Genomic DNA, 25495 nt, shown 5'->3' with positions numbered 1-25495 from the left:
GGGGTCAGCCTCTATATATATATAGAGTGCAATCCTAATTTGATCATCGAGGATTATTTTGGCTTGTTCTTATGGCCCCTTATCTCTTCCCTTGCTCTTAGCCATCGACCATCAGACATCCCTCCTCCCTCCTTGCCGACCACTCCACCTATTTCTTCGAAACGGTTCCAAGTAGCCGCTAATCTCCCTTTTCTCTTTCTCTTCCTCTACTTCAATCTATATTCTCTTTTCATTATCTACAAATTAGATAATTCTGCAGCAAAGTAGCCATCAGTAGCAACAAGGGTGCAACCTATCCAAGTAGATTCAATCACGTTAATGCGGGTTGTATCACTCATCCATATTTAACATATGATACACATTAACTATAGTCACAGCAAAATTTTTGTATCAATTTACTAGTAGGGAATTATGCCTCTTTTATTTTCTATGTTGTAGTTTTTATTTTGCGATATAGTATCCCCTTATTGTAGCTAATATCAACATGTACTCTTGTATTCGGCCACTTCACATGCTTTTCTACTACTAATGGACTTATTGTGGTCTACGAGTCTTACCATTATTTATATTATTTTGGTAATATCTAGTGCTGATGTGTATATAGGCTTCCTAGTCTCCACTTGAACCTCACGCGAAGTTTAGGGCAACTTCGTGTGGGAGGCATGTGAAGGGTTGGGAATATTCCAAGAATAGTACGGCAAAAAATTTCTCTACTTTTATAGTGTCCTATTAGAATTTAATGAGGCATCAAGTGGTAAGAGGGCAAATATGGAAGAAAAAAGAGATAAGGCCTAACTTGCAAAGGAAAATCAAAACTGGCTCAAATAGCAAAAATGGAAACCATGTATTTTTTTATGCAAGTCACCCATTTTATTAAAAAAATGATTTATTACTTTTAATTATTTCTATTGGATAATGTGCAATAAAATTTTAATCTGTATTTAAGTTTAGAGGTTAGGTCCATTTTAGTTTCCTGGTGGAAAGTTATTTTCACTTTTTTCTGAAAGTACTCTTTCCTTATATATGAGTGGAGAGAAGTCCGTTATGTATGGTAAATTCATATAGCTTATGGAAGATCAGAGTGTCTAAAGAAATCAAGTAAATTGAAGCAAAAAATTAGATTTTAGTAGCTATTTTAGAATCTCATCCAAACAAGACTTAAGGCATCTGGACAATCATGTAAGGAAACTTAATGACATCTAGACGGTGTACGCAGGATAGCAAAATGAAAAAGCTGAATCAGAAAAGGATTTGGAGAAACCTGTGGTGGTTTGTCCTACAAAAAATCATAAATGTTTCTCACTATTATTTAAGAGACTTAATGCTAGAGGGCAGAGTATCCAACTCAAAGAAATTTTACATAAATCATATATTAGTTTTGATATCCCTCAAATAGCATATGAGTGTTGTGCTTGACAAAATGATAATCCTAAAACACTAGTGTAGCTGAACCAAGTCTACATCAACTACCATCACCAACCATAGAAGAGTTTGACAACTGATCTGTAGTGGCATACTGCAAACTAGAAGTTGAGACAAATTTGTAGGCACAAAACACTCTAAAATATAGTGTGCGATCTAGATTTAATATTAAATCAAAGACATGATTAGTAGAAGATTTCTCATGTGAAGCTCAAAGAACAAAAATGAATTTAAGTTGTTTTAATTGTGTACCCAAAACAGTGTAGTGCGCACCCTGGCGTCAAGTTTACATTTGAGTATGTATGTATTCAGAGCTTGGTGTATACCCAGTAAATGAATTGCACACCCTAATAGGAGATTAGAAATAAGAAGTCATAAATCTATATCAAACTTGATATTTTCTTTTGAGATTCTCCTAATAAGAATTGCAAAAATTCCTCCACACTTGTTTAAAATGATCTAGCGGTAGAGAAAAGCATTAATCAATCCAAGATCCCTCGCCCAAAGGAGCTTCAAATTGTTATCATTGCATAGGGAACAATTTTAGTTGAGTGCAAGTCAACTATCATCTACAAGGAAGAGATGAACTTGATGTTAGAAAGAGGATCCATACAAGGAGAACTCGAGTTTCAATTTCATCATCTACAAGTTTTCGGTTCCTTCATGACACATACTTTCTAGAACTACTACATATTTCCGTGTGCTAGGCTACATCAAAGTTTAACCATCGAGCACCAGAGTAACATAATCGAATTATCTACATCAACATCCACAATGATATGTGGAATTCAAGATTTTGGTCCATGTTGAGTTGTGGACAATTAACGAGAAGCAATCTATTTTATCGAGTAGTTCATCAATGTGAAACACTCGAGTTAGAGAAGTACTTCAATTCAAGATATCTTCCATAGCACGGTGAGAGGGGTTACAAGTAAGTCTTGTATCTATGTCTAAGTGTGAAATAGATTGATCCGAGAAGTTAACTAGATTCAATTTTTTTCTTTTCATTGATGGGAGAGTTTTTTCCATGTTAAAAAATTGTGTCGTAATTAGAATAGTATTCAGATTTTCTTTTCCTACTTGGATTGAATTTTCAAAATCTGATTCTAAATTAGTTTTTATATATATATATATAGTAGGATTCAGTTTTCCTAACCCAATTCAAATTTTCTATCTCCTCAGATTTTCAGTTGGTATTAGAGCGGGTTTCTCTTGTATTAGAGTGATCTTTTGATATATGGCTTTTCTTTAGGTTACCCTTTGTTTCTCCTTCATCACGTGCTTTTATTGATTATGGTTTTATTAGACAACAAATTTTCTTAATCAATGATTTAGATGATTCCTATTATAAAAAAGGATTATCATATTATCATCGTTACTTCCTTGTTATCTACTCATGATTTTTCTGAGATATCCTTTTCATGTAGAAAAGAAGAAAGAAAGGATGATGAGGATGAGGATGCATAATTTTAAAACACCTACAATACTTTAGTTGAAGAGTTAAAACTAATAATACAATCTAAATAATATACTAACGCATTCTTATTATGAACTATAATAATATATTAGGATCCACTAATTCATCAATATGTATAATAATATTAACTTTCAGAGTCAAAATGATACAAGATGCTATTGCGGTCGCTAGGCGGGACTTAAACGTAGCTTAGTTATATTCTAAGGCAGGAGTTCATGCATTAAGGCAAAAGTTTTTAAAATAATTATCTAAATATCTTTCCATGTTTACAATCTTTTACTTGTTATATACTTGGTAATTAGTTTCACTCGGTATAGGTTTAAATACAATTTCATTCATTTAACCTGGCAGTTCTTCTGTGTGATTTTTCATGTTAAACAGAGAATTGAAGGTGAAAAAAATCTCGTTTAGATAAATCTTTGGATGTATCGGGTGTAAAAGTCATTTTGGGTCTCAAAGATATTCATGATTATAAAAATGAGGATATTTGCATAAGATATATTACGGATGATTGTATCTTCTATTTAGAAAAGAATATGAAATATAACACTACTGATTTTATTCATCTTTGTTACCTATATTTGTTTTTCTTGTTGTAACATAAATATGAAATTGATGTATATAATGTGGCAAATGTTAGTCATGCGTGCAGTATATAGAGCGCTAATATAAGTACAATTATAGTGTCACAAAAATAAAATAAAAGTAAATGCCAAAATAAGCTTTGAAGCAGCAGAATGTCCTTCCAGCATTTGTTAAACTGCCACTATATAAAACACCGAGATTTGCAAATATGCGAAAGTATTATTATCAGCAGCATTTTCTCAAGTGCTGGTGGATTTCCATGGATATGATATAAATGTCGCTGTAGAGCTATAAAATGCTGCTGTTTCTCCATGTCACTGGCATTCGTAAGAAATGTCACCGATACCATTACGGGCATGGCTTTGGACAGTGTTCGGCTAAGTGCCGGTGTAGATCTACAATGGCATATATTAGCTTTTAAGTGGCATTCGTCAACTGCTGGTATAACCAGATTCTTTTTTTGTGGTTTTAGTTTCAAAATATAGTTAAGCTTGTAAGAGTTGACTTTGGAGCTTCTTGACATTAGTTAATGCCTAGGGTGGGCTCTAGCATCATCATCTTCTTCTTCTTCTTCACCAAATAATGTTTCGCATCATTCACAACCATCCATTAGTTGTTGTAGATACTCCATTAATAAGAACTAAAACTGATAATTAAAAGAAGAACTAAGCAAAGCTGAAAAGATAACTGATACATAATTAAGCAAGGGCAAAACGACATTTTGTGTCCTTAATAGGTATTAGCAGATATTTATTTATCATCAAGCAATACGAGTTGCTTATTTTTTCCCACACAGCAGATGTCAGTTGCAAGTTACTTGAGTTCCATCCGAGAGGTAAAGGACGCAGTTCTTAAGATTGCAGCAGTTGCACCTAGATGGCAGCTTCTGACCGCCAGTAGATGCGCAGGTTACGTAGTCGACTTGGAGACAATACTGAGGGCAAGCGATGGCTTCCATGCTGCTTTGCAATCCACCAAGCAAGAGGATTCCTTTTGGTATCAAAACAACCACAAAAGAAAGAACTGGTTATTGACCATGCATGTAATTAATAAGAATTTCGAAGATAAGAGTAGTACCAGATAGTAGGAGAATACAAGTCGCGGAAAGCCTGATGCAGGCCATTTCTACCTGAGCTTACATAAGAGATAATGGTTTCCTTTGGATTTATATATCTGCATCTCTCTGAGAGTCTCTAGCTGTAATTTACACATATAGGTGTGGAAAGTAGGATACTTAAGTTTGAAAATTTAATTCATGCACCAAATCGAAGATTCAAAGGAAACCAGATTGGACATTGGCTTTTGACCACGCAATATGCTACGAAAAAATTCTTGAATCAATTATTCAGTGGCAATCTTTTCAAATAGAAAGCAGCTTTAGTGGACCTGAAACGGTGGTTGAACACTGCAGCACCGATGACGTCTGATAATACAGGAGGATCTTTGATTTTCAACTCTCTACGTTCCTTAATATCGACCTCACCAATTCAAATAAACTAATTATTGTGCACCGGGTTATGGATGGTCCATCTTCAAAATACAAGAAGTTTAGTTAACACTAATGTCCAATTGTATTTGCATAAAATGAAGTCATACCTAAACATCTTTAGCGACCGTGTGGACTTAATCATGCATGAACTCAAATTAATTAAATAAGTAAATAATTGGATCAAACATAATAAGTAAATTAGTTGAATAGTAACTCTTACATACTTGATTTTTAATTTTAGTTTGTAAACTCAATTCCTTTCCTTTTTTGGATTGCCTAAACGGGCCAATATATAGATTTTACATTACTGGTTTTCTATCTCTATTTTCCTCTTATTGCTTTCCTCTTTTGTTTTCACACTAATACAAACGCAGAATTTTTGTCCTTTTTCAATGTAGATACATTACCTAAGACCTATCTATCAGTTCATATTACAACTTTCATACTAATAGATGTTTGATCGGCTTAATGATAAGTTGTAGTTTGTTCTATGAAACTCGGGATACAGTAAAAAGAGTATTTGAATGAAACGTAATAATTTTAGTTATTCATTATGGCTTTGATACATTCTCAATATGGGATCGATAAATAAGGATATATACTAATATGTTTTAAAGTTGCATTGGATTTAATATGCCAGATTGGAAGCTTCAACTCATAATCTACTTTATTAACCATTGAGGGTTAATCGGAAATAAGGAACAAAGAGGAGAAAGGGATGAAAATATGTTGGATTAATTTTGATCTGACCTGACTTTCTTCAAGTCATACAGCTTGGATATGGGTTCGGTTTTTAAAAAATATCCAATTACATATGAGCCGGGTAGAATTTTTCGAATACAAATATCGGATATCTGTTTATCAACACAAATTATAAATAATATACTCATTTTTTATATACCCTACCTTGCTACTCATTGTCATCTTTCATCTCTAGCCCTAGTCGCCATGAATGAGAACCGAAGCTTGAACATCCTCTTCATCTCCTCCGTTACCAAGCCACCACCTCTTTGCTATGTTTTGCCTCCACTTCTCTGCCAAGTTCCGTTTGATCATCTCTCTACATTCGTTACTAAGCTCCGCTTCTCTGTAATCACTGAGATCTGCCTCTACCTCTCAACCTCGACCTCACCTTCCACTTTGAGAGCCCCTTCCCTTAATGGTTAGTTTCCCCTGTCACCAAGGATCAAATTCTCGTGTTTCTTAGATGTTATAGAATGGAGCATATCAACAATGGAGCAAGTCTATACTCAGTTTCAAACTAGCGTAAAACATTTCTTTTGGAAAAAGCTTACCCTTTGTTTCTTTTAGTATTGTATCTCATATGATTTGGCAAATTGCCTCAATGGTGTAGATAGCCATTTTAAAAAAATTATCACCTTCACAATGTGATAGATAATCTCAAATTTAATCAAAAGGCCATTTCATATTGTGAGCATCTCGCAAGAGGGCTCAGAAAGCATGAGGAAATCTAGAAAGAAGGGAGGACTCACACATCCAGTGATCGGATGATAACAAAATCCAATATTTGTTGCCCGGATGAAAGGAGGCACTAATAAAGAAGATAAGTGCAACCATAAGGACCCCCTTCCAAAGAGTAGAGCATTAGGCCAGCACATCCTTGAGAGGAACTAGCTACATGTGGTAGATATGTTGGATTGCCCTAGCCCACACTGAGGAAGAACTCGACCCAAGAAGCTTCCACCACTATTTGGCGAGCAAGCTAAAGTTAAATCTTCGGAGGTCTTGAATGTCCAAATTGCTTAAGTACTTTGGCAATAAATGATGGCCTAATTGACTTTGTTGTGGAAGTGATTGATCTCCTCTGTCTCTTTCTAAGAAAAGACCTATGGATCGAATCAATCCAATTAAAAATGGAGTTCAAGGCCTAAAAGATAGAGAGAAAATAGGAAGGAGGGGCCAAAATGACTGACTTAACAAGGGTAGCACTGCCATTGATGGAAAGGGTTTGTGCCTTCCACACTGCAAGTTTCCTTTCATCTCCGTCCACAATTGATTGTTAGTCCTAGGATTTGAGGAGGTCAGGTGTTAGAGAGAGGCCTAGGTATTTGATTGGAAACATGGCAACCTCGCAACCAAAGAGATTGATCCATCTTTTTGCATCTTCATGATGAGACAGAGAGAGAAGGCGAGAATTGGAAAGGTTAATAAAAGCCCGAAGATGATTTGGAAAAGACGCATAATAGTCTTTTGGCTGGAGATAAACAGGGAGGCTGCCTCAAAAAAGAGGAGAGCGTCATTAGTAAAATGCAAGACCAAGGTAACTGTGTCCTAGAAAGGGGGACAATGATAAACAAGGAGGGTGAGAGGGGACCACCCTGCCTAAGACTATGATTCAAGTTGAAGAAGTTAGAGGGAAACCCATTGACCACAGCGGCAACTTGTGAAGATTCTAGGTACAGGCAAATCTACTTGATCCATCTAGTAGGGAAACATCTGGCCCTAAGGATGTCAATAATGATATCTCATCTAATGTAGTCAAAGGCCTTCAAAAAATCGAGCTTCATAAGGACACTAGGTTAGCCAATCCTAAAAGCCCAGGCCACTTGTAACACTCGCTCGTCAGCCACGTGCATGCCCACGCGCTCATACCGCATGCTTTGATGCATGTGATAGGACGGACATAATGATCAAATGGAAAAAAAAACTTTTACTCAAAATAATTCATCACATAGGTAAATCTTACTAAAATCCAAATAAATCTTTTAAAAATATGAAAATCCAAATACTAGACCGCTGCATAATGATCAAATAGAAAAAAACTTTTACTCAAAATAATTCATCACATAGGTAAATCTTACTAAAATCCAAATAATTTTTTTTAAAAATATGAAAATCCAAATACTAGAACGCTACATAATGATCAAATAGAAAAAAAAACTTCTACTCAAAATAATTCATCACATAGGTAAATCTTACTAAAATCCAAATAAATCTTTTAAAAATATGAAAATTCAAATACTAGACCGCTACATAATCTAGTAGGACGTACATAGGCCATAATAAACCATCAAGTTTACGAGTAATACATGAGTAGAACTATAATCTAACATGTATATAATCTCTTGTTATACAAATCACAATCCAATATAGACAACATTAGTACAACTCGATTTTCACATAAACTATCTCTTATACTATCTCACTTCTAGCTCACCTCATTTTTGGTCTAAATTATTTATTCACAATATCTCAATTTGTTATCAAGTACCTGTATTTGAGGGTTAGAAACGAAAATTTCATGAATGTTAGCCCTATAGTTTAAGTGGTTTCCTATTTAATTTTGATGATAACAATCAAATGAGTTAGTTATATTATTTTGATTATACTAAACAAGTTAAAATAGTAATTTTCAATTGAGAAAGTTTTTCTTTTTAATGTAAAAGCTAAGTTAAATCTGATCATGTGTTAATATTCCAACATAACTTTTAATTATTACACGATGTCAATGTGATTCCTTTTTATTTAAAAAAATGGATTCATTTATTTATATCTTTGTTACAGTATATAATTTTCAATTATCAAGTTTTAGTTTTCAAACTTATGTCACAATTTAGAGATTACAAAATAGTAATTCTGGCAAATAGATTCTTAACATCTGTCTGATTTTTATTTATAACTTTATTTATTGTGATCTGATAAATACGATATTTCATGTGAAAATTACACTTAATTTTCTATAATGTTATATATAAATATATTTGAAATTCAGATTATTTCCTATGTGAAATAGGGCCTACAAATTGACACAAGTTTGCTCTTTTACCAATATTTTTTGCTAAAGATCTTTTTGATATAATTCTTGTTAGGTTAAAAAGATAACGCAAAGATCTGCAACTTCTTTTTGGCCACAAAGTTTAATCCGACTATTTCAGTTGTCAACAAAGTGCTGTAAAATAGAGAAAAAAATATGACTAGAATCTATAAATATTAAATGCTTTGCAAAATAGTCTTCATTACTTCAAACTATTTCAAACAAACGGGAAAGCACATTCCCATGCCTATAAAAGAAGGTTTATACCTCATATTGAAGTGAGAGTTTCAAAGGCAAATCAAAAAATACAAAAGATAACAATTTAGTTCAACCCATATTGGATAAGAAGAGAAGTTTCCACATGACAAGTTTTATTTCTCTTCTTCTTTCATTTTATTAGTGAGATTTATTTGTAAATCAAAGTCCTTGGGAGTAATTATACATCTTAGGTGTGTTTGTGAATTTGATTTGACTTGTGAAGAATGTGGAAAAGCTTTTGTGGTTTGTAAGTGAGAAATTAAGTAGATCTCTTAGAAGAAGTTGGTGGACTTCTTAACTCAAAGCAAATGTTGTTTTGAGAGAAGAAATTTTAAGGGATATATCTCTTGCATATTGTAAGCACCTTGATGAGCTAGTGGTGTATGTCTTTTAGTGCATAATAAATTCTCAAGGACGGAACATTGAGAAGTGGACGTAGACATTGGCTGAATCACTATAAATCTTAATGTTGTATTCCCTCTCTTTTCTTTATTTATCTCATTTATATTTTCATAGCATAACCATTCAAATAAGCATAAAGTTATTTGTTTGCGTTTTCGTAATTTGCTTGAAGTTTTGAATTTTTCATTATCATTATAATTTATGTATAAGCATACTTACTTTTTTATCTTATTTAATTTGTAAATACAATTCACCCCTTCTTGGGTTGCCTAATTAGGCCAACAATTGGTATCAGAGCAAGACCTCTATTTTTAGGTTTAATCGTCTTAGAGTAGATCGTGGCAATTATAGTAGCAATCTCTCATACCAAACGTCAATCAAATAATAGACCACCCATGTTTAGCAGATCTAATTATAATTATTAAAATACAAGAATGAGAATATATATATATCGAAGCCATAGATTATTAGTTTGGAAGGATATTATTAATGGTCCACGAATACCAACTACAGTTGTAGATGGAAAGGTTATTATCAAGTTCAATAATAAATAGGATGAAATTGATGTAAAGAATATTCAAATGAATGCTAAAGCTATGAACTTATCGTATTATGCATTGATGCGGCTCTAATCAAACCAAGCTGCCTCAAGCTAAGGACATAAGGATTGGATCCCTTATTTTATTTTATTTGCTACTTATTTGCTTATTGCATTTTAGTCCTTGCATTAGTAGTATTTTCTTTTAAGTGCTTATGAGTCCAATCCGAACGGGCTAGCCATATCAGCTCAAGGATAGCCACCTATTTAACATTGTGGTGTGTACTGTAATGAAGCTATCGAATGAATTAACTACTTTTGCCCTAGCTCTCTCTCTCTCCTTCTCCTCTCTCATTCTCTATACCCACGGTCATAGCCATCGTCAGCTTTGTGACTACTAACACCCTATCAACTGGCCATCCACCCTAGTCCCTTAGGTTGGCCTACTCCTCCTCGTTCTTCTCTTCTCTCTACTAACACCATAGACCACCTCCACCTTCCCTAACATTCCACCACCACCATCCCTATCGACGCCACCTTATGACCGCCGCCCCTTCACCTCCACCTCATACTTAGGAATCTGCACCTCCACCTACCAAATTTCCACAACCTAGCTCAAGACCTTCATCCCATAGGTCTATTCTCTCTGACCTTTGGGCACTATGGGGTCAATATCGACTAAACATTACGATCTTAAATTCATTGGAAAACTCACTTAAAAAGCAATAACATATGCAAATTTCAAAAGGAGCTACATTGAACACTCCCCCCCCCCTAATAAGACTATACCGACAGTCACCCCACCACCGATCCAACCCCTTCACTAACAAGAACCCCTACTTCTATACCCCCTTTGGCCAGAGGTCGTCGTAGTGGTTCTACTTGACACCTCACAGGTGAGCCCGACCGTTAGGAAAACCCTAACAGCAAGCCGCTAGGGGGTCCCAACCCGTGTTCTAATCAAGTTGAGCCAAAACCTCGATGGTTCAATCTGAATTAGATCAGCCAATGGTCATGGTGCATTCACCACGGTCAAACCAGGGTTCGAATACAACCTAGATTGAGACCACGATATTTAAGGGCAGACCATGCACCTCAACTTTTGGAGTTCAAGAGAGGTGATCCGATCAATTAGCTATACCGTGCGAAATAATTTTTCGTGTACCAAAGCACGACGAAAGAACATTGGGTGATGCTCACGAGCTTCCACCTCAAAGATAAGGCACTTCGTGATACGATCTCCCATTTTGGCTAAGGTTTGATCTCTTCCAATTCTCAGATATGGACTAATTCTAGCACGAAACTTTGTAAATAGATCTCGAAAGATATCGTCATCGGATCGACATGAAATATGTTGTAGCCCCAGAAAAGAGCTTTCCAACAAATCAAGTTTCAGTCGGATCGGATGTGGGGATCTCGAGATATCGTCCGATTAGTGGACGAACGTCAGGGGGTTTGATCGAGATTCGTGAATTGGAGGTGGACCAGCATTAATGGGGTGGCACCGGTGAAAAGTGGTGGTGGAAGGGTTATGGTTGATGGAAGGGTTAGGGCAAGTGTTGGGTAGATTGAAAGAAGGGGGAGGAGAGGGTCAGCCCCAAGGGACTAGGGTGATTGGCCGGTCGAGGGAGGTTAGAAGCGGCATTGCCGGGAATTGAGAGAATGAGAGTGAAGAAGACGAAGGAGGCAAGGCAAAACTCAATTCTTCAATAATGACTCTATGGTTGCCATCCACATCCTTTAGAGGCTAACCAAACAATTCAAAATTAACTTTAAATAGTACATTATCGCCGACCGCGCGAATGCGCCCGCTCGCGTTCGAACGCACCTAGTTCGCTCTTCTCTAGATATGCGAACGCGATGCAGGCGTTTGAACGCGCGATCGAACGCACTTGTTTCTCACTTCTCTGGATTTGCGAACGCAATACAGGCGTTCACAGTGCATTCAAACGTGGCATTTGAATGCACAATTCACACTCTCTGGACGTGATGCAGGCGTTCACAACCGCGGTCACAACCGCGTTTGAACGCACTCACCCGTGTTCGAACGCGACTTATAGAACACTTATTTTATTATGAATTAAACATTAAAACAAGAAACAAAAACACCCCTAAAGTGAATCCATGCTCGAGACGACATCGGTGAAGTCCGAATCGTATCACTTCGACGCACTCTTCTCGAAAACCAAGCAAAAGACTATTGTTAATGTGTATTAAGAGAAGTTTGAAAGAATAAGTAGCCACTCTCATCTTGTGCGGACCGATCAACAACTACAGAGCATGTTTATTTCTAAGCCATAGAGAGATATGCAAGCCGATGTGAGGGATTTAAGGCCTCAAACCTTGAAGGAGGCCTTTAAGGATGTGGTGCTAATGGAGGACAAAGACTAAGCAGTGAGAATTCACCTCAACCCGATAGCTTCCCTAGTAATAATAGAATTTTCCTTCCTTAAGCCTTTCATCAATCCTAATTTAGAGTATTGGTACAATTATTAATCATCTAGAACACACGGGCTAGATTGAGATGATGAGGTCCCGCCATTTATCCTAGTCATTTTGTTTCATCAGAGCCAATGGCCTCAAAAAGGGTCACACCAGGGTTATTGGGCCCAACATCCGAGGCATATGAGGCATCCTGAGTCACGGGGCCACCACATGACACCAACTTCAAGCAAGGATCCATCGAGTTGTCTCCCTAGCAAGGATCTGACTGAAGTGGTTGTGGTTGCCGGCACTATAGCTACCCGCTGCAAACCACCCCCATGCCCAATCCCCACGCTCTCCCCTTACCTCCTCCACGTAAATCCCGCATGATGCGCAATCAAGGCTCATAGGCAAGGTTGTCATCTTCTTTTGTCATCTTCTTTTGCCACCTACAGATTCACCACCTACATATGAGGACTACTACAAACTAGGATACTCTTACATTTACCCTATCCCATCAGAAACTGAGACCTTCGCCATCACCGCCTCTGGTGTCATCGTTAGCACTAGAGCTTTCCTTCCAAGGGGTCCAAGCAATTCGCCACCCTATGGCCAATTCTACCGCATTCAAAATAAAACTTAGGCAGGTCCTCATAAATAAATTTAACTTGAACCTTCCTTAAGCCAATTCCAATAGATAAAGCCCATCTGAAACTTGAAATCTTATCACTACTCATCTATGAACTCACACCCCACAAGCCATACCAGGTCCTTTCACCACCACTCAACCACTACTCTATTACTCACACCCCACAAGCCAAGACGTGCTCATATCAATCATTAACCCTGCATGTACCCAAAACCAAATCTGAGCCCGATCTCCCTTTTGATCTCAACCTAGCTCAGGTCAGATTCCCCCAAGCACTAGATCGCATCAAGCAGATGCCAACAGTGTAGTATGCTTTGATGTGTATTTTCTTCTTCTACAAAAACTACATATCATGGAGAACCTTTTGATCTTGAACATGGAAAGACAATTAGATAAATTGCATTGCTCAACAGTCATAAATCTTAAAATTGTCGATGCAATAACTTTTTATATAATATGTATTGAAAAGTGGAAAAGGCGGCCGCCATGGCGGCTGCCCCGCCACTCCGCCTGGCGCTCGTAGAAGGCGGTTTGCCGCATTGGCGGGCCGCCTGAGCGCCAAAAGGCGCTAGCAGGCCGCGCGGCCCGATAAGGCGGGTTGGCGCTTCGGCCCGCCAAACTCGCCTTATCGGGTTTTTCTATAGTAGATCGGATTATCCAATATCCACTAAAAAAACTTAACCAATACCATTAACCATTAATATTTCTTCTCTCTCTCGCTGCTCGCTGCGCCCTCTCTCTCTCGCTGCGCCCTCTCTCTCATTGCGTCCGCTCTCGCTGCGCCCTCTCTCTCACAGCGCCCGCTCTCGCTGCGTCCGCTCTCGCTGCGCCTGCTCTCGCTGCAGAGGTATGAGCCACTCTCTCTCTCTCACACACACAATCTCACTCTCTCTTACTCTCTCCTTCTCTCTTTCTCTCACTCCTCTCTCACAGTTTCACTGTCTCACACCGAAGTAGTTAATTTTTTTTTAATTTTCAATTCTGTCTAAAGTAGGTAAATCTTAATCTATTAGTTACTTAGTGATTATCTGATAATAATGATAATATGTTCGTTAATTAGTTAATCACTTCATCTGTTAATGATGGTTAATTACTTAATTCAGAAATTAATTTAGTAATTATCTGATAATATATTTTTTAGTTTTTCTCTGTTTCAGTGTTTCTTATTACTTAATTCCTCTAGTTAATTCCTCTAGTTAATTAGTTTTTCTCTGTTTCTGCTAATCTATTGAATACTTGAATGTTAATTAGTAATCTACTAATCTGTTAATGATTGTTAATTACTTAATTCATAAATTAATTTAGTAACTATCTGATAAGTGATAATATGTTTTTCAGTTTTTCTCTATTTCTTATTACTTAGTTCCTCATTTCTTCTATTTTTTCTTTAATTCTGTTAATTAAGATTGTTAATTATTTGATTCAGAAATTAATTCAGTAATTATCTGATAATATTTTTTTCTCTGTTTCTTATTTCTTAATTCCTCTAATTAATTCAGAAATTAAGATTATAGATTAAGATTTAACAGTGAGTTAATTTTTAGTGTTAATCTGTCTCTAACATTTCTTTTGAATTAGTGAATTACTGGATTAAGTTATTAAGTATTAACTAGAGAGTAAATTAGTAATCAATAATTAGTAAATAACTAAATATCTTACTATCTGTTTTACTGGAGAAGGTAAAACAGTAATTAATTACTATTTTTAAATCTGAAATGTGAATTATGAATTATCAATCATATTTGTTTTTTGCCCAATTTCATTACAGAATACAGATAGTCAAATATGACCACTAATTCCTCTCAAACACCGTCTGTAGTTAGGTCAACTTCATCTGAATTTTTTGTACCTGTTGGCTCCAATGATCCAGGGTGGCAATATGGATACCTTCCAAATAAAATTGATGTCAATACGGTGAAATGTAGATTTTGTGGGAAGGTTACTAAGGGAGGAATTAGTAGATTCAAGAAGCATATTGCTCATGTTAGAGGTGATGTTGCGCCTTGTCCAAAAGCTACAGATGAGGCAAAAAAAGCTATTAAAGAGCATATAGAGGGCAACAAAAGGAGAAAGGAGGATAAATCAAAAGAGGAAGCAGAATTGAGAGCAGAAGTAAATATATTTGGAGAAAAGGAAGATCCAGAAATTTTAGAAGTTGGAAGTAAAAGGCCAAGAAGTAGAGGTCCTTTAGACAAATACACATCTATTGATCCAGAAGTTTCAATTAGAGAGCGGGGGAAGATGGTACAGACAAGTATAAAAGATACTTTTGCAAAAGAACAAAGAGATAGAGTGCTAATGTACTTAGCTCATTGGGTTTATAAGTGTGGCATTCCCTTTAATGTTGTAACTGATAAATCATTTCATATTTTGATGGAAGCAGTTGGTCAGTATGGTCCGGGGTTCAAGCCGGCAACTATGCATGAGTTACGTGAGCCACTTTTGAAGAAGCAAGTGGCTAAAACAAATGATGATTTGGAGAACCATAGAGCTGCATGGAAGAAAAATGGCTGCTCCATTTTAACTGACGCTTGGACAGATCGAAAAGGAAGAAGCATTATGAATTTATGTGTCAATTGTGAGCTGGGGGTTAGTTTTCTACGTTCAGTTGATTGCTCTAAAGATTCACATACAGGTGAATACATTCACAATATTGTTGTTGAGGGTATCAAGGAAGTGGGAGAGGAAAATGTACTTCAAGTTGTGACTGATAATGCTGCTGCTAATTTAGCAGTTGCACGGTTGCTAAAGCAAAATTATCCTCGTATATATTGGACATCTTGTGCTGCCCACTGTATAGATTTGATGTTAGAGATGATATCAAAGGAAGGAAGGATTAGGGGTTCAATTGAACGTGGAAGGGAAATCACTGTGTTCATTTATGGACATCACAAAACATTGAGTTTGATGCGTCAGTTTACACAAAAAAGGGAGATCGTGAGACCCGGGGTTACAAGATTTGCCACTTCATTTCTCACATTACAAAGTTTTTTGGAGAAGAAAGAAAAATTAAGGCTTATGTTTACTTCCGATGAATTTTTAAGTTGCAAATGGTCAAAAACTGCGAAAGGAAAGAGGGTTTATTCTACTATCCTCAATAACCAATTTTGGAGGCAAGTGTCATTAGCAGTTAAAGTATTCACTCCTTTGGTGAAGTTGCTACGAATTGTTGATGGTGAAAGAAAGCCACCAATGGGATTCATATATGGTGGATTAAAAGATGTCAAGAAAGAAATAAAGAATATTTTCAATAATAATGAGACATCTTCCAAGCCTTTTCTAGATGCAATTGATCACTACACAAATGGAAAGCTTGATACACATCTCCACGCTGCTGCATATTACTTAAATCCATACTATTTTTATAGAGATTTGGATGAGATGGAGACTGACTTTAATGTAATGGATGGTGTTCTTAATTGTATTGAGAACTTTTATCCAGATCAAGCCATTCAAGTTCACATTTCAAATGTGGAGATGAAAGCATATAAGGATGCCACTGGGATATTTGGGAGACCGCTAGCAAGATTAACAAGAGAAGTTAACAATGATGAATTCAACCCAGGTAATAATTATTAATTAGCATATGTTGTAAAAGTGTAAAACATGTCTTTTACAGTTTTATTCTTTGTATGTTACTAAGTTACTTTTTAATTTTTATGGTTATAGCTCATTGGTGGTTATAGCTAATTTTTATGGTTATACCCCCTACTTGAAATGTATGGCGGTTAAGATTCTTAATTTAACATGTAGCTCCTCAGGATGTGAAAGAAATTGGAGCTCCTTTGAATGGGTAATATATCATTAATCATTGTATTGACTAAGCTAAATTGATGAATTTTATTATCAAATTGATTTAGTCTTTGATTTGATGATTTCAGATTCATTCAAAGAAGATAAATAGATTGGAAGTGAAGAGGCTAAATGATCTTGTTTATGTACAATTTAATGCAAGAATGAAGGATCGAAAGATAGCGAAAGAGAAGGATCCAGTCGTTTCAAAAGAAAGAAATAATGCAAGGGAATGGTTGGATAATAATCATGTAGAGCAAGAGGTCTTTCCAGGTGAAGGGTTAACTTGGGAGATGGTGACAGAAGCATCAGGAGCCGAAGAATATTTAAGATCAAGGAGGAGCACTAGATCTACTCAAGCTACTACTAGTAGCACTCCTTCCACTTCTCTAGATGAGCAATTAATTGAGTCGGATGAAGAAACAGATGATGAGGAGGATGTTGAGCTAGAATTTGATGATGATTCCGATGATAATCTTTTGGTCAATGAAGTTCCTCCCATAGATTGTGAAGAAGATTAGAAGATGGCCTTTATGTTATAATTATGAACTTGTTATGAACTTGATAATTTTGAATTTTTGATTATATGTTATTTGTTATGGACCTTATAATTTTGATATGTTTTATCATATTATTTTGTTATGATTGTGAACTTGTTGCTAGGAACTTATGGTTGTGATAATTTTGAATCTTTGATTATGTATTTATATTATTATAGTTGTGAATTGTGGTAATGTTATTGTGGTTGTGAATTGTGATTATGTTATTATGGTTTAGAACTTGTTGCTATTTATGTATTTATGTTATTATGGTTGTGAATTTGTGATATGTATAATTTTTTATATTAAAAATGCTAGACCGCCTTGTCACCCGCCTTCCGCCTAGGCGCTAGGCAGTGGGGTGACCGCCCGCCATCCGCGGCCGCCTTTCAAAACATTGTTTATATTTACCCCTTTTTGGTTGCTTACCTGTTATTTTTGGTATCTTCATCTTTCTTCATTATACTGAGGTCAGGACAAATGCGTGGATCCAATGTACCACTTGAACAGTTATGGAGGTTCACTTTTTTTGCACCTTATTTAGAGTAGGTGCCTGAGATTTTGTGGGCAGCTTCAACTTCATCTAATTTGCAACATTTTTGCTACTGACAACAGCAAGTAGCATCAAAAGAAATCCAGCAAGGCTGCCACTATGGTGCTATATTCCATCAATTTCTACAATATAGATGATATTCAGTGAAGAACAAATTTTATGTCGTTTTGTCTTATGACAAGAACTAAATTTAATTTTTGGCCCTACAGCCTCATCTGTTGCTGTTTAACTTTGTATCATTGGCACTTGTGGCAGAACGGTGAAAAGATTGCACGTATTCAATATAGCCTATTGAAAAAAAAAGAAAAAGAATATGTTAGGCCAACCCCTCTCCCCACCCATCCCAAGAGCCACAAGGTAGGAATGAGTGGGAGCTTAGATGAGGTTTATCACAATGAGCAAAGGAACAGGACAGATAAATAAGAGAAAAGTTCATCAGGCAAAGAAAATTTACGATGATACTTTTCTTGTCTGATCTATAGTTTAGAATGTATCTGCGAGAACTTTTAAATATAGTCCCTCCTGTCCATCTCTTGTTGACACAATATGTCTCAAACAAACAGTACTCGATATCCATCTCATTTAAACCGACTGCAATCTACTACTACTGTCTCATCAAAGAAATAAGCAAGGAAGATCAATTTAATAAGGTGTGGCTGAATTCAGTCAAAAATATAAGTTATCCGCAACAAGGAAATAAGTATTCTCGCTTATGAATAACCAAAGGCAGGCCTGATGATACTTCCATCCAGGCCTGGTTGCAGTTTTTTCATGTAATATTTAGATCCACGCGACAGGTTGATTCTCTTCCTTCTCACCTCCGGAATGGAATTAATAGAACACTCAGAAAAGCCACGCCTCACGAACCTGTATCATAGCATTGTCCAGTAGCTACCATTAGGACAATGATGAATTATAGTGTTCATGATATACTTCATTCAGATAAATTCTGCAGTACTATCAAGGTAAGTTTTAGTCTTCAGATATGGACTCTGCCAAACAGTACTTTACATAATTAGAATATGATTGATCTCTTTCCAGTTTCAGATCTGATGCACAAAGTTTCTCAAGGTTGCCTTACAATTTGATATTTGAAATAAAAAATAAACGAAAGTTACCTCTACTGCAACCTACTTCAAAACTTAGCAGCTATGTAAACTGTATCAAATTCCAAGAAGACATCAAAAGTAGATATCAGCAAGACAGCCTAATTTGACACTTCAATTATAGTTTCCAGTCAAATAGAATGGCTACACCTATTTATATTATGAACAGAGGCAGAAATAACTATATGGTCCAAATTCATTGATCAGCACTTGAAAGCATCATCAGTAGTGAAAGGGCTAAAACAGTGACTCTTATATCTCAGAAATACAACTTCAAGAAACATACCAGTCAGCCGCTCGAGTTGTAAGCAGAAAAAGTCTCTCTAGTCCAAGAGAAGATGCCTTCTTTTCAATATAATCTGTATAAAAAACCAGCTTTATATGCAAGACCTAACCAAAGGGACAGATATACAATCATGTGTAATACTTAAAGCACCAACTATGTCCACAAGTTCCCAAAACCACAAAACTCATGCCCAATAAAATCTGAAAAAATAAATAAATAAATAAAATTTATGCAAATGTATCCACCGATCTATACAGCAGCAGAGTATGAGTGTCTTGGCCTTTTCTGTGCTGGGAAGGATACTGTTGATATTAGTTCAACAGCAATCTTGTAAACCTCTTTTTATCTAAAAGATTTTCAAATGTGTTAGTCTATAGATATATCTCTGTATTGGCTCGACTTAGTATAGCATACATACTAGTGACAACAATATAACTACGATTCAGCCAGGAACAGGAAGATGGTTGAGATATAATCATAGTATGCACAATAAAGTATGTGAAGCATGATGAGACAAAGAAAACCATTTATCCAAGCAGTCATAAATGTTCAAAGAGAATCATCCAGGCATTTGGTGAAAGTTACAAAGAGATAATTCTCCTATGGAGCCTTTAACTAGTTGTTAGTTGCAACCTAGACAACCACCTATTTTCCAGAAGAGGCTTAGTCGAGAAATAATGGAAGATCATTGGCAATCCATTTATATGAGAGCACAATGAATCCGCCAGCACAGAGAAAGAAATGTAAATCATCTAACAATATTCTCTGAGCTAGTGATCACAGATGTGAAAACCAGCATTTAGTAGCTTTGTTTTCGGAGATAGTAATCTGGTACCCGAAATTTATTCCACATATACATGATCTGAAAGAGAAATTGTTGCACTTAAATTTTCAAAAACAAGGAAAAAGATAATTTCAAAAAAGGATAGAAGCAATAAGAAGATATGAAAGATCATACCAAGCAATTTGTCTCCTTGTCCATGCCCACGACATTCTGGAGAGACAGCAATAGCAGCTACCTCACCACATTTATCCTCAAAGAAAGGGAAAAGTGCAGCACAGGCAATAAGTGATCCATCTCTTTCCACAATGAAGAATGAATCCAACGATTTAAGAAGCTGCAGTGAAAAAAATAATTCAGTTGAGATTGCTTTAGTAGCTTAGATTTAGCTAAAAAAATTTCACAATGCCTGAACTAAATGAAAGAAAAGGCTATATGTTTCTTAGAATAATTGAATCTGTCTCTGTATTTTGGTGTTTAGGGTGGAGCTGGAGTTTGAGACAACATTGACCTCTTCATTTGTCCTTCGAACCAATGCACCTGATTCTTCTAACGGTTGAATAAGTTGCCTTATACCAGGAAGATCTTCCTTTGTAGCCTTCCGAGTTCCCTCATATACATCACTACAATGAATAAATGAAAGCACATTATAGTGCTGCCCTAAATCACATATTTGCACAGAAGAAAGGTAACAACAAGATTTGCTAGCATTTCCAACAATATTGGAGTAGTTCCACTAATACGAACTTCACACAACCACAACTAACAAATATGATGTGTATATCTTGCAGCATCAAAAACTCAATATAACAAGAAAAAAAGGTTCCCTTGTTAATAAGATAAGATAATAAGCTTGATATTCTTCGTTAGATGCCTTTAGCTACTACAGATTGATGCTATAGAATTATATCAATCTATGCAGAAAATAAGAGATTCTGTAAACAACTATCTAAAATATTCCCATCTGGTTATCCTCTGAAATACCAAGAAAAAAGTAGGTTCACATATATCTAGATTAAGCCACCGGATGTCAAATTGAAGCAGTTCTGAGGTGACAGTGGCTCATAAAGACAAGCAGTCAGGCACTATCGTATGTAGCTTTAGAGGATATACTGCCCTTTTGCCCCTAAGAGCAGTTCTGAGGCAAGTCGTTTATTAGATTTTATTACACCAAAAACTGTTCATCGATAGATAAATACCAACTTCTTATTTCATGGGTCTAGAGAGAAGATCAATTAAATAAGCCCAAACTAGAATATATTAGTCTCAATTTATAAACAATAATTGTTAGAAAGATGAATAATTTATAGGGTTAATTAAAATTAGCACCTTTGAAATTATGACCATTTCCAATATACACCCCTAAACGTTTTTTACCACATAGACCCCCCTCAAAAAATCCATGTAGTTAATTCTTTTTTCTTAATTTCAGTGTTTACATAGATATTGTTTTAGATCAGAGTATATATGTGGATAAAAAAATTTCAAAGAGTGTATGTGGAAAACAATAATAAATTAGGGGTCTAAGTGAAATTATCCCTATTTTCTTTTAATAACTGACTAGATGATAGCCCTTTCTAACTTGGATGATTAGATGATGAAAGATAAAAGATTTGCACCTTCACTTAATAGACATCGAGACTATGAAGAACCTAATGATCCACAAATTTGATAAATTGGAGATGTCATAAAAAGATGACTTTTTAGCACTACAAGGAGAATATCTGTGGAAATTATATAATGACAAGATAAGCCATGTCACAGGAGATATTGTGCATGACTATGTCTATTGCATTGATTTGATATTGAAAAGAAAAGCAAGACAACAAGATGGAGGTACCAGGGGTCTAAAAGATAGCCTAGACTAAAAATTCATAATATGACCTATTGCCAAGTAGTAAACCATGATAACAATGTGTGTGTGTGTGTATATATATATTAAAGATGACATACAGATAAAGGCAATGATATATGCATATATAAGTAGTGAAAGAACAGAACAAAATAGTAGAGGTACATGTTTTTTACCTAGCAACCATAGTCCCCACTCCATCTCTCGTAAATAATTCCAAAAGCAAGGCCCCACCAAGTGTGCCATCTACCAAATGAACTCTTTGCACTCCACCCTAGAAAAGAAAAGAAAAATACTGACACCAATTAAAAGAACATACTTTTGCAGTGGAGCAGTCATTTACTCTATAAAAAATAGAAAATGGTTTGCCATTCTTCATATTACAGTGCCAGGATAAGTATGCCAATAAGTGTAACTACCAAATAATTAAAAAATCTCCCTAGGGCAAATATGTTATCGTGATTTTAAGAGATCACCTTATCCATTATATTATGAGAGGGAACAGAAACAAGAAAAACATTAGTATATGACATCCCATACCAGTGGACGGGATCAACAAATCTAAGAATCCTCAGAAAAGTTATGATTTTGCTGATGCTCTTTAGTGAATAAATAAAAAATTTCTAGCACAATAATATTGTCCAGTAGTTACCACAAAGTTAAAAAGAGAAGAACAAGATCCCCCCAGAATAAGTAAAAACAGTATGAAGCAAAACTACATCAATCGCACCAAGTAGGAAGAACACTATCAAGAGTAAAACAAGAGCCTTACCCGGCAAACAAATGCCGCAGCAGCCAATTCTGAAAGATAACCATTTAATCTGCCTAGTCTCTCTTCACCACCTATAGCAAATCCCTGTTCACCAGCCCAGAGACCATTTCCATTATCAAACCCAACACCATTTTGGAATGTTGCATTGTACATTTCACCAAAGCCTATGCCGGTCGAAGAACTGTAACTACTGGTCTTTTGTATGTCCAGACTACCAATGTTTTCTTCATCTACAGCTTTCACGTAGTTTGCAGCTATTTCACTCTGCTCAGCTCTCTTTCTGATCAACAAGTCTGCATCTTCTAGAGTCATAAAACGAATAAGTCGTCCATTTTCATCAAGAATTTGGCCATCTACGATACATATCAGTTTGTCTGCCTCAATGGCCAAGGCACAAGCAGTAGCAACTTCATAAGTGCTGAAGAATGCAAAGATAAAATGAGAGTCAATCATTATGTTCAGTTGTTCACAGGATTTCTAAAGAACCAATAGAAAATGCATAACAAACAAGCATTTACGTGTAATTGCTAACAGAAAATTGTTGTCGGGGAAATTAGGAATAAACAATAAAAAAATCATATTCTCGATGAGACTGGTGTAAGTCATCTTGATAGGGAAGTCCAATAAAAGCTTAAACAATAATAAGAAATTATTTGAAAATTTGTGAATAAACACAATGCTGCAAAGTCACTTTCAAATGCCACATACTCATTTCCAGCTAGATTAGAAAATCTACAAATAAAAAGCTACAGACCCTCTCTTATGGTGGGCTCCCTGGTATTAGAATAATAAAGAAAAGTAGTGGACTTTGGATATTAGAATAATAAATATAAGGTAATGTACATACTTGCAATTTAGTACCTCTCCTGAACTTGAATAGCCCAAATTGCTTACTATAACTATACAATCCCTGTCAAGCCTTTCCCTTATACTGCAAACGTTTATCTTTTTAACTTCACCGGTCGCTCCAAAATCTATGCCGTCAACGACTCCCCTTCTCTGACAAAAAAGGAAAATTACTTCATTGACCTAGTTAATAGAGCGTAAATGAATGAAACTAGGGATGTCTTTTAGCCTCAAAGAGTTAATAGGCAATACTATTCCTGGTTCCTGGAAGAGCTACAAACCCAATATCAGAAATTTCTTTAGGACAGGGCAATGTGCCAGAACCATCATGACTTCCCTCAAAGTTCTTTCAGTAGATCCATCCTCCTTATCAGCCCAGAGTTTTCAAATTTGCAACTAAACAATGCCTTCTATCAACATGATTCTGGAAATGGTAAAGTCTACATCAGAATACAGTTCTAGCAAGCCATACAGTATTCTCACCTTAGCTGCGAGAAAATTGCCACTTGCAACACTAACACCGAGATCATGCCAACGACTATTTTCACCATGTCGTCGAAGATTCAGTATTGGTGGCCCTGGAGAAAGCTTTGCCTCTATTGTAAGACGAATCCTCCCAGCAGCCTCCATTGCAGCCTCTAGTGAATCAGAATCTGTGATTCTGTAGCGACCCACGTACTTGCCCTTGCTTCCTAGAAGTACAGAATTTCATGCTAAGAATGTATTGGAGCTAATTTCACACTATGAGATTGAGAGTTGACATTATAAACCATTTACTTGTTAGGTTCTCATAATAGTACATTTTCAACATAATGGCATGCAAACATATGAGCAAAGTAGGCAAAATATAAGGCAACCTCACCTCTCTCTGCCAGGATTTTATCAATTTGAACATGGGTTCCAGGGACTATGACAAATTTAATCCCCAAACCATGAAGAAGTGAAATGTCCTGCAAATAGATGCAGGCAAAATTACAATAAAAAACAAGTACTTCATAGTTCATAGTAATAGGCTACTAGCTAAAATGTAGTTCCTACTTCCTAGGCTTGCCAAGTATAATATCCTCAACATCCAAAAAATTAAGGTGAACTAAATGGAGCTGTGTGATAGCCTGATAGGAAATAGATGAGTTTTAATTTGAAGTGAGTCAAGACAAGGATATAAAAGTCTCAAGATTACTATTCTGTAGGAATGTCATCTTTAGAGTTAATGTCAGATTTTCAAACAACGATGATTCAATACACCAGAAAATCGCCTTTCTGTATAGGCCAAACCGATTTAACAACTGACAACAGATTTCTACCACGTCTGAATCTTAGCTATAAATTATAATCTTCTCAAAAAAAAAAAGATAGATTATAACTAGTAGACCAACATTAATGTTCTAACACATAAATTGCAAGTTGTGCTCGAAACATAAATTTTCGAGCCACAAAGTGATAAGAAACAAGACTGACTCAGATGCACCAACATAAGTTTTCAGGACGTCCGATTACACTAAGATAAGAACAAACGAGGAGAATAGAATACCTGGAGAATGCTATCCAAGTAGGGGCTATCCACTATTTCCCCGGATATGACAAGCAAGAAGGCGCTTCCCCTGTGGCCCCTAATGTAAGGCCACGCTTGCCGGAACCACCCCACGAACTGGTCATTCTCCCTATCCGGGTAGCCACTGGAGACGCCGTTATCCGAATCCACATCGAAGCTACAACGGATCGAGAGAGGCCTGCGTCGAAGAATGCGACCATCAGATCTGAATACTGTTCGAGACGGGAGGAGGCGGAGGCTCTTCTTGGGATCCGGGGATATTCCGAGCGCGCGAGGGGAGATCCATGGTTTGGAGCAGGAAGTAGCCATTAAGGGATGAGGGACGAGGGAAGTTGGAAGAGAAACCCTAATTGGCGGGCGAGATTCAGAGGAGATGCGGAGTTTTTGACCAGACTTT

At 36.3% G+C, this 25495-nt stretch overlaps 3 protein-coding genes across 3 annotated transcripts; 1 reads left to right on the top strand and 2 right to left on the bottom strand.

The window, feature by feature from the left end:
* Positions 1-4150: 4150 nt before the first annotated feature.
* On the bottom strand, positions 4151-4713 carry LOC140782474 (uncharacterized). The gene is made up of 2 exons (XM_073129060.1): positions 4562-4713; positions 4151-4474 (listed from the first exon to the last, which is right to left on the bottom strand). The coding sequence occupies exons 1-2, from the start codon at positions 4605-4607 to the stop codon at positions 4287-4289; spliced, it is 234 nt and encodes a 77-aa protein (XP_072985161.1). The 5' UTR covers positions 4608-4713; the 3' UTR covers positions 4151-4286.
* Positions 4714-14804: 10091 nt separating this feature from the next.
* On the top strand, positions 14805-17332 carry LOC140781470 (uncharacterized). Its single transcript, XM_073127446.1, has 3 exons — positions 14805-16584; positions 16706-16812; positions 16916-17332. Exons 1-3 carry the CDS (start codon positions 14805-14807, stop codon positions 17330-17332), a joined length of 2304 nt encoding a protein of 767 aa, XP_072983547.1.
* Positions 17333-18352: 1020 nt separating this feature from the next.
* On the bottom strand, positions 18353-25495 carry LOC140782735 (probable amino-acid acetyltransferase NAGS1, chloroplastic). Its single transcript, XM_073129467.1, has 10 exons — positions 25078-25495; positions 24409-24496; positions 24030-24238; positions 23548-23699; positions 22701-23118; positions 22105-22202; positions 20588-20699; positions 20254-20413; positions 19296-19368; positions 18353-18770 (listed from the first exon to the last, which is right to left on the bottom strand). Exons 1-10 carry the CDS (start codon positions 25405-25407, stop codon positions 18614-18616), a joined length of 1797 nt encoding a protein of 598 aa, XP_072985568.1. The 5' UTR covers positions 25408-25495; the 3' UTR covers positions 18353-18613.

Source organism: Typha latifolia, chromosome 2, assembly GCF_019914945.1.
Source record: "Typha latifolia isolate L0001 chromosome 2, TyphaL0001v2, whole genome shotgun sequence".
NCBI lineage: Eukaryota > Viridiplantae > Streptophyta > Magnoliopsida > Poales > Typhaceae > Typha > Typha latifolia.
This window is presented reverse-complemented; position numbering and strand designations above follow the sequence as displayed.

Excerpts from the sequence above, each read along its gene's own strand:
- LOC140782474 (XM_073129060.1), bottom strand. The coding sequence starts at position 4,607 with ATGGCCTGCATCAGGCTTTCCGCGACTTGTATTCTCCTACTATCTG. Across the intron at positions 4,475-4,561 it reads TTGTATTCTCCTACTATCTG|GAATCCTCTTGCTTGGTGGA; the intron begins GTACTACTCTTA and ends TGATACCAAAAG.
- LOC140782735 (XM_073129467.1), bottom strand. The coding sequence starts at position 25,407 with ATGGCTACTTCCTGCTCCAAACCATGGATCTCCCCTCGCGCGCTCGGA. Across the intron at positions 23,119-23,547 it reads GGAGAGGTACTAAATTGCAA|CACTTATGAAGTTGCTACTG; the intron begins GTATGTACATTA and ends TGCATTCTTCAG. Across the intron at positions 20,700-22,104 it reads GTGGGGACTATGGTTGCTAG|TGATGTATATGAGGGAACTC; the intron begins GTAAAAAACATG and ends TATTCATTGTAG.
- LOC140781470 (XM_073127446.1), top strand. The coding sequence starts at position 14,805 with ATGACCACTAATTCCTCTCAAACACCGTCTGTAGTTAGGTCAACTTCA. Across the intron at positions 16,585-16,705 it reads CAATGATGAATTCAACCCAG|CTAATTTTTATGGTTATACC; the intron begins GTAATAATTATT and ends TGGTGGTTATAG. Across the intron at positions 16,813-16,915 it reads ATTGGAGCTCCTTTGAATGG|ATAAATAGATTGGAAGTGAA; the intron begins GTAATATATCAT and ends CATTCAAAGAAG.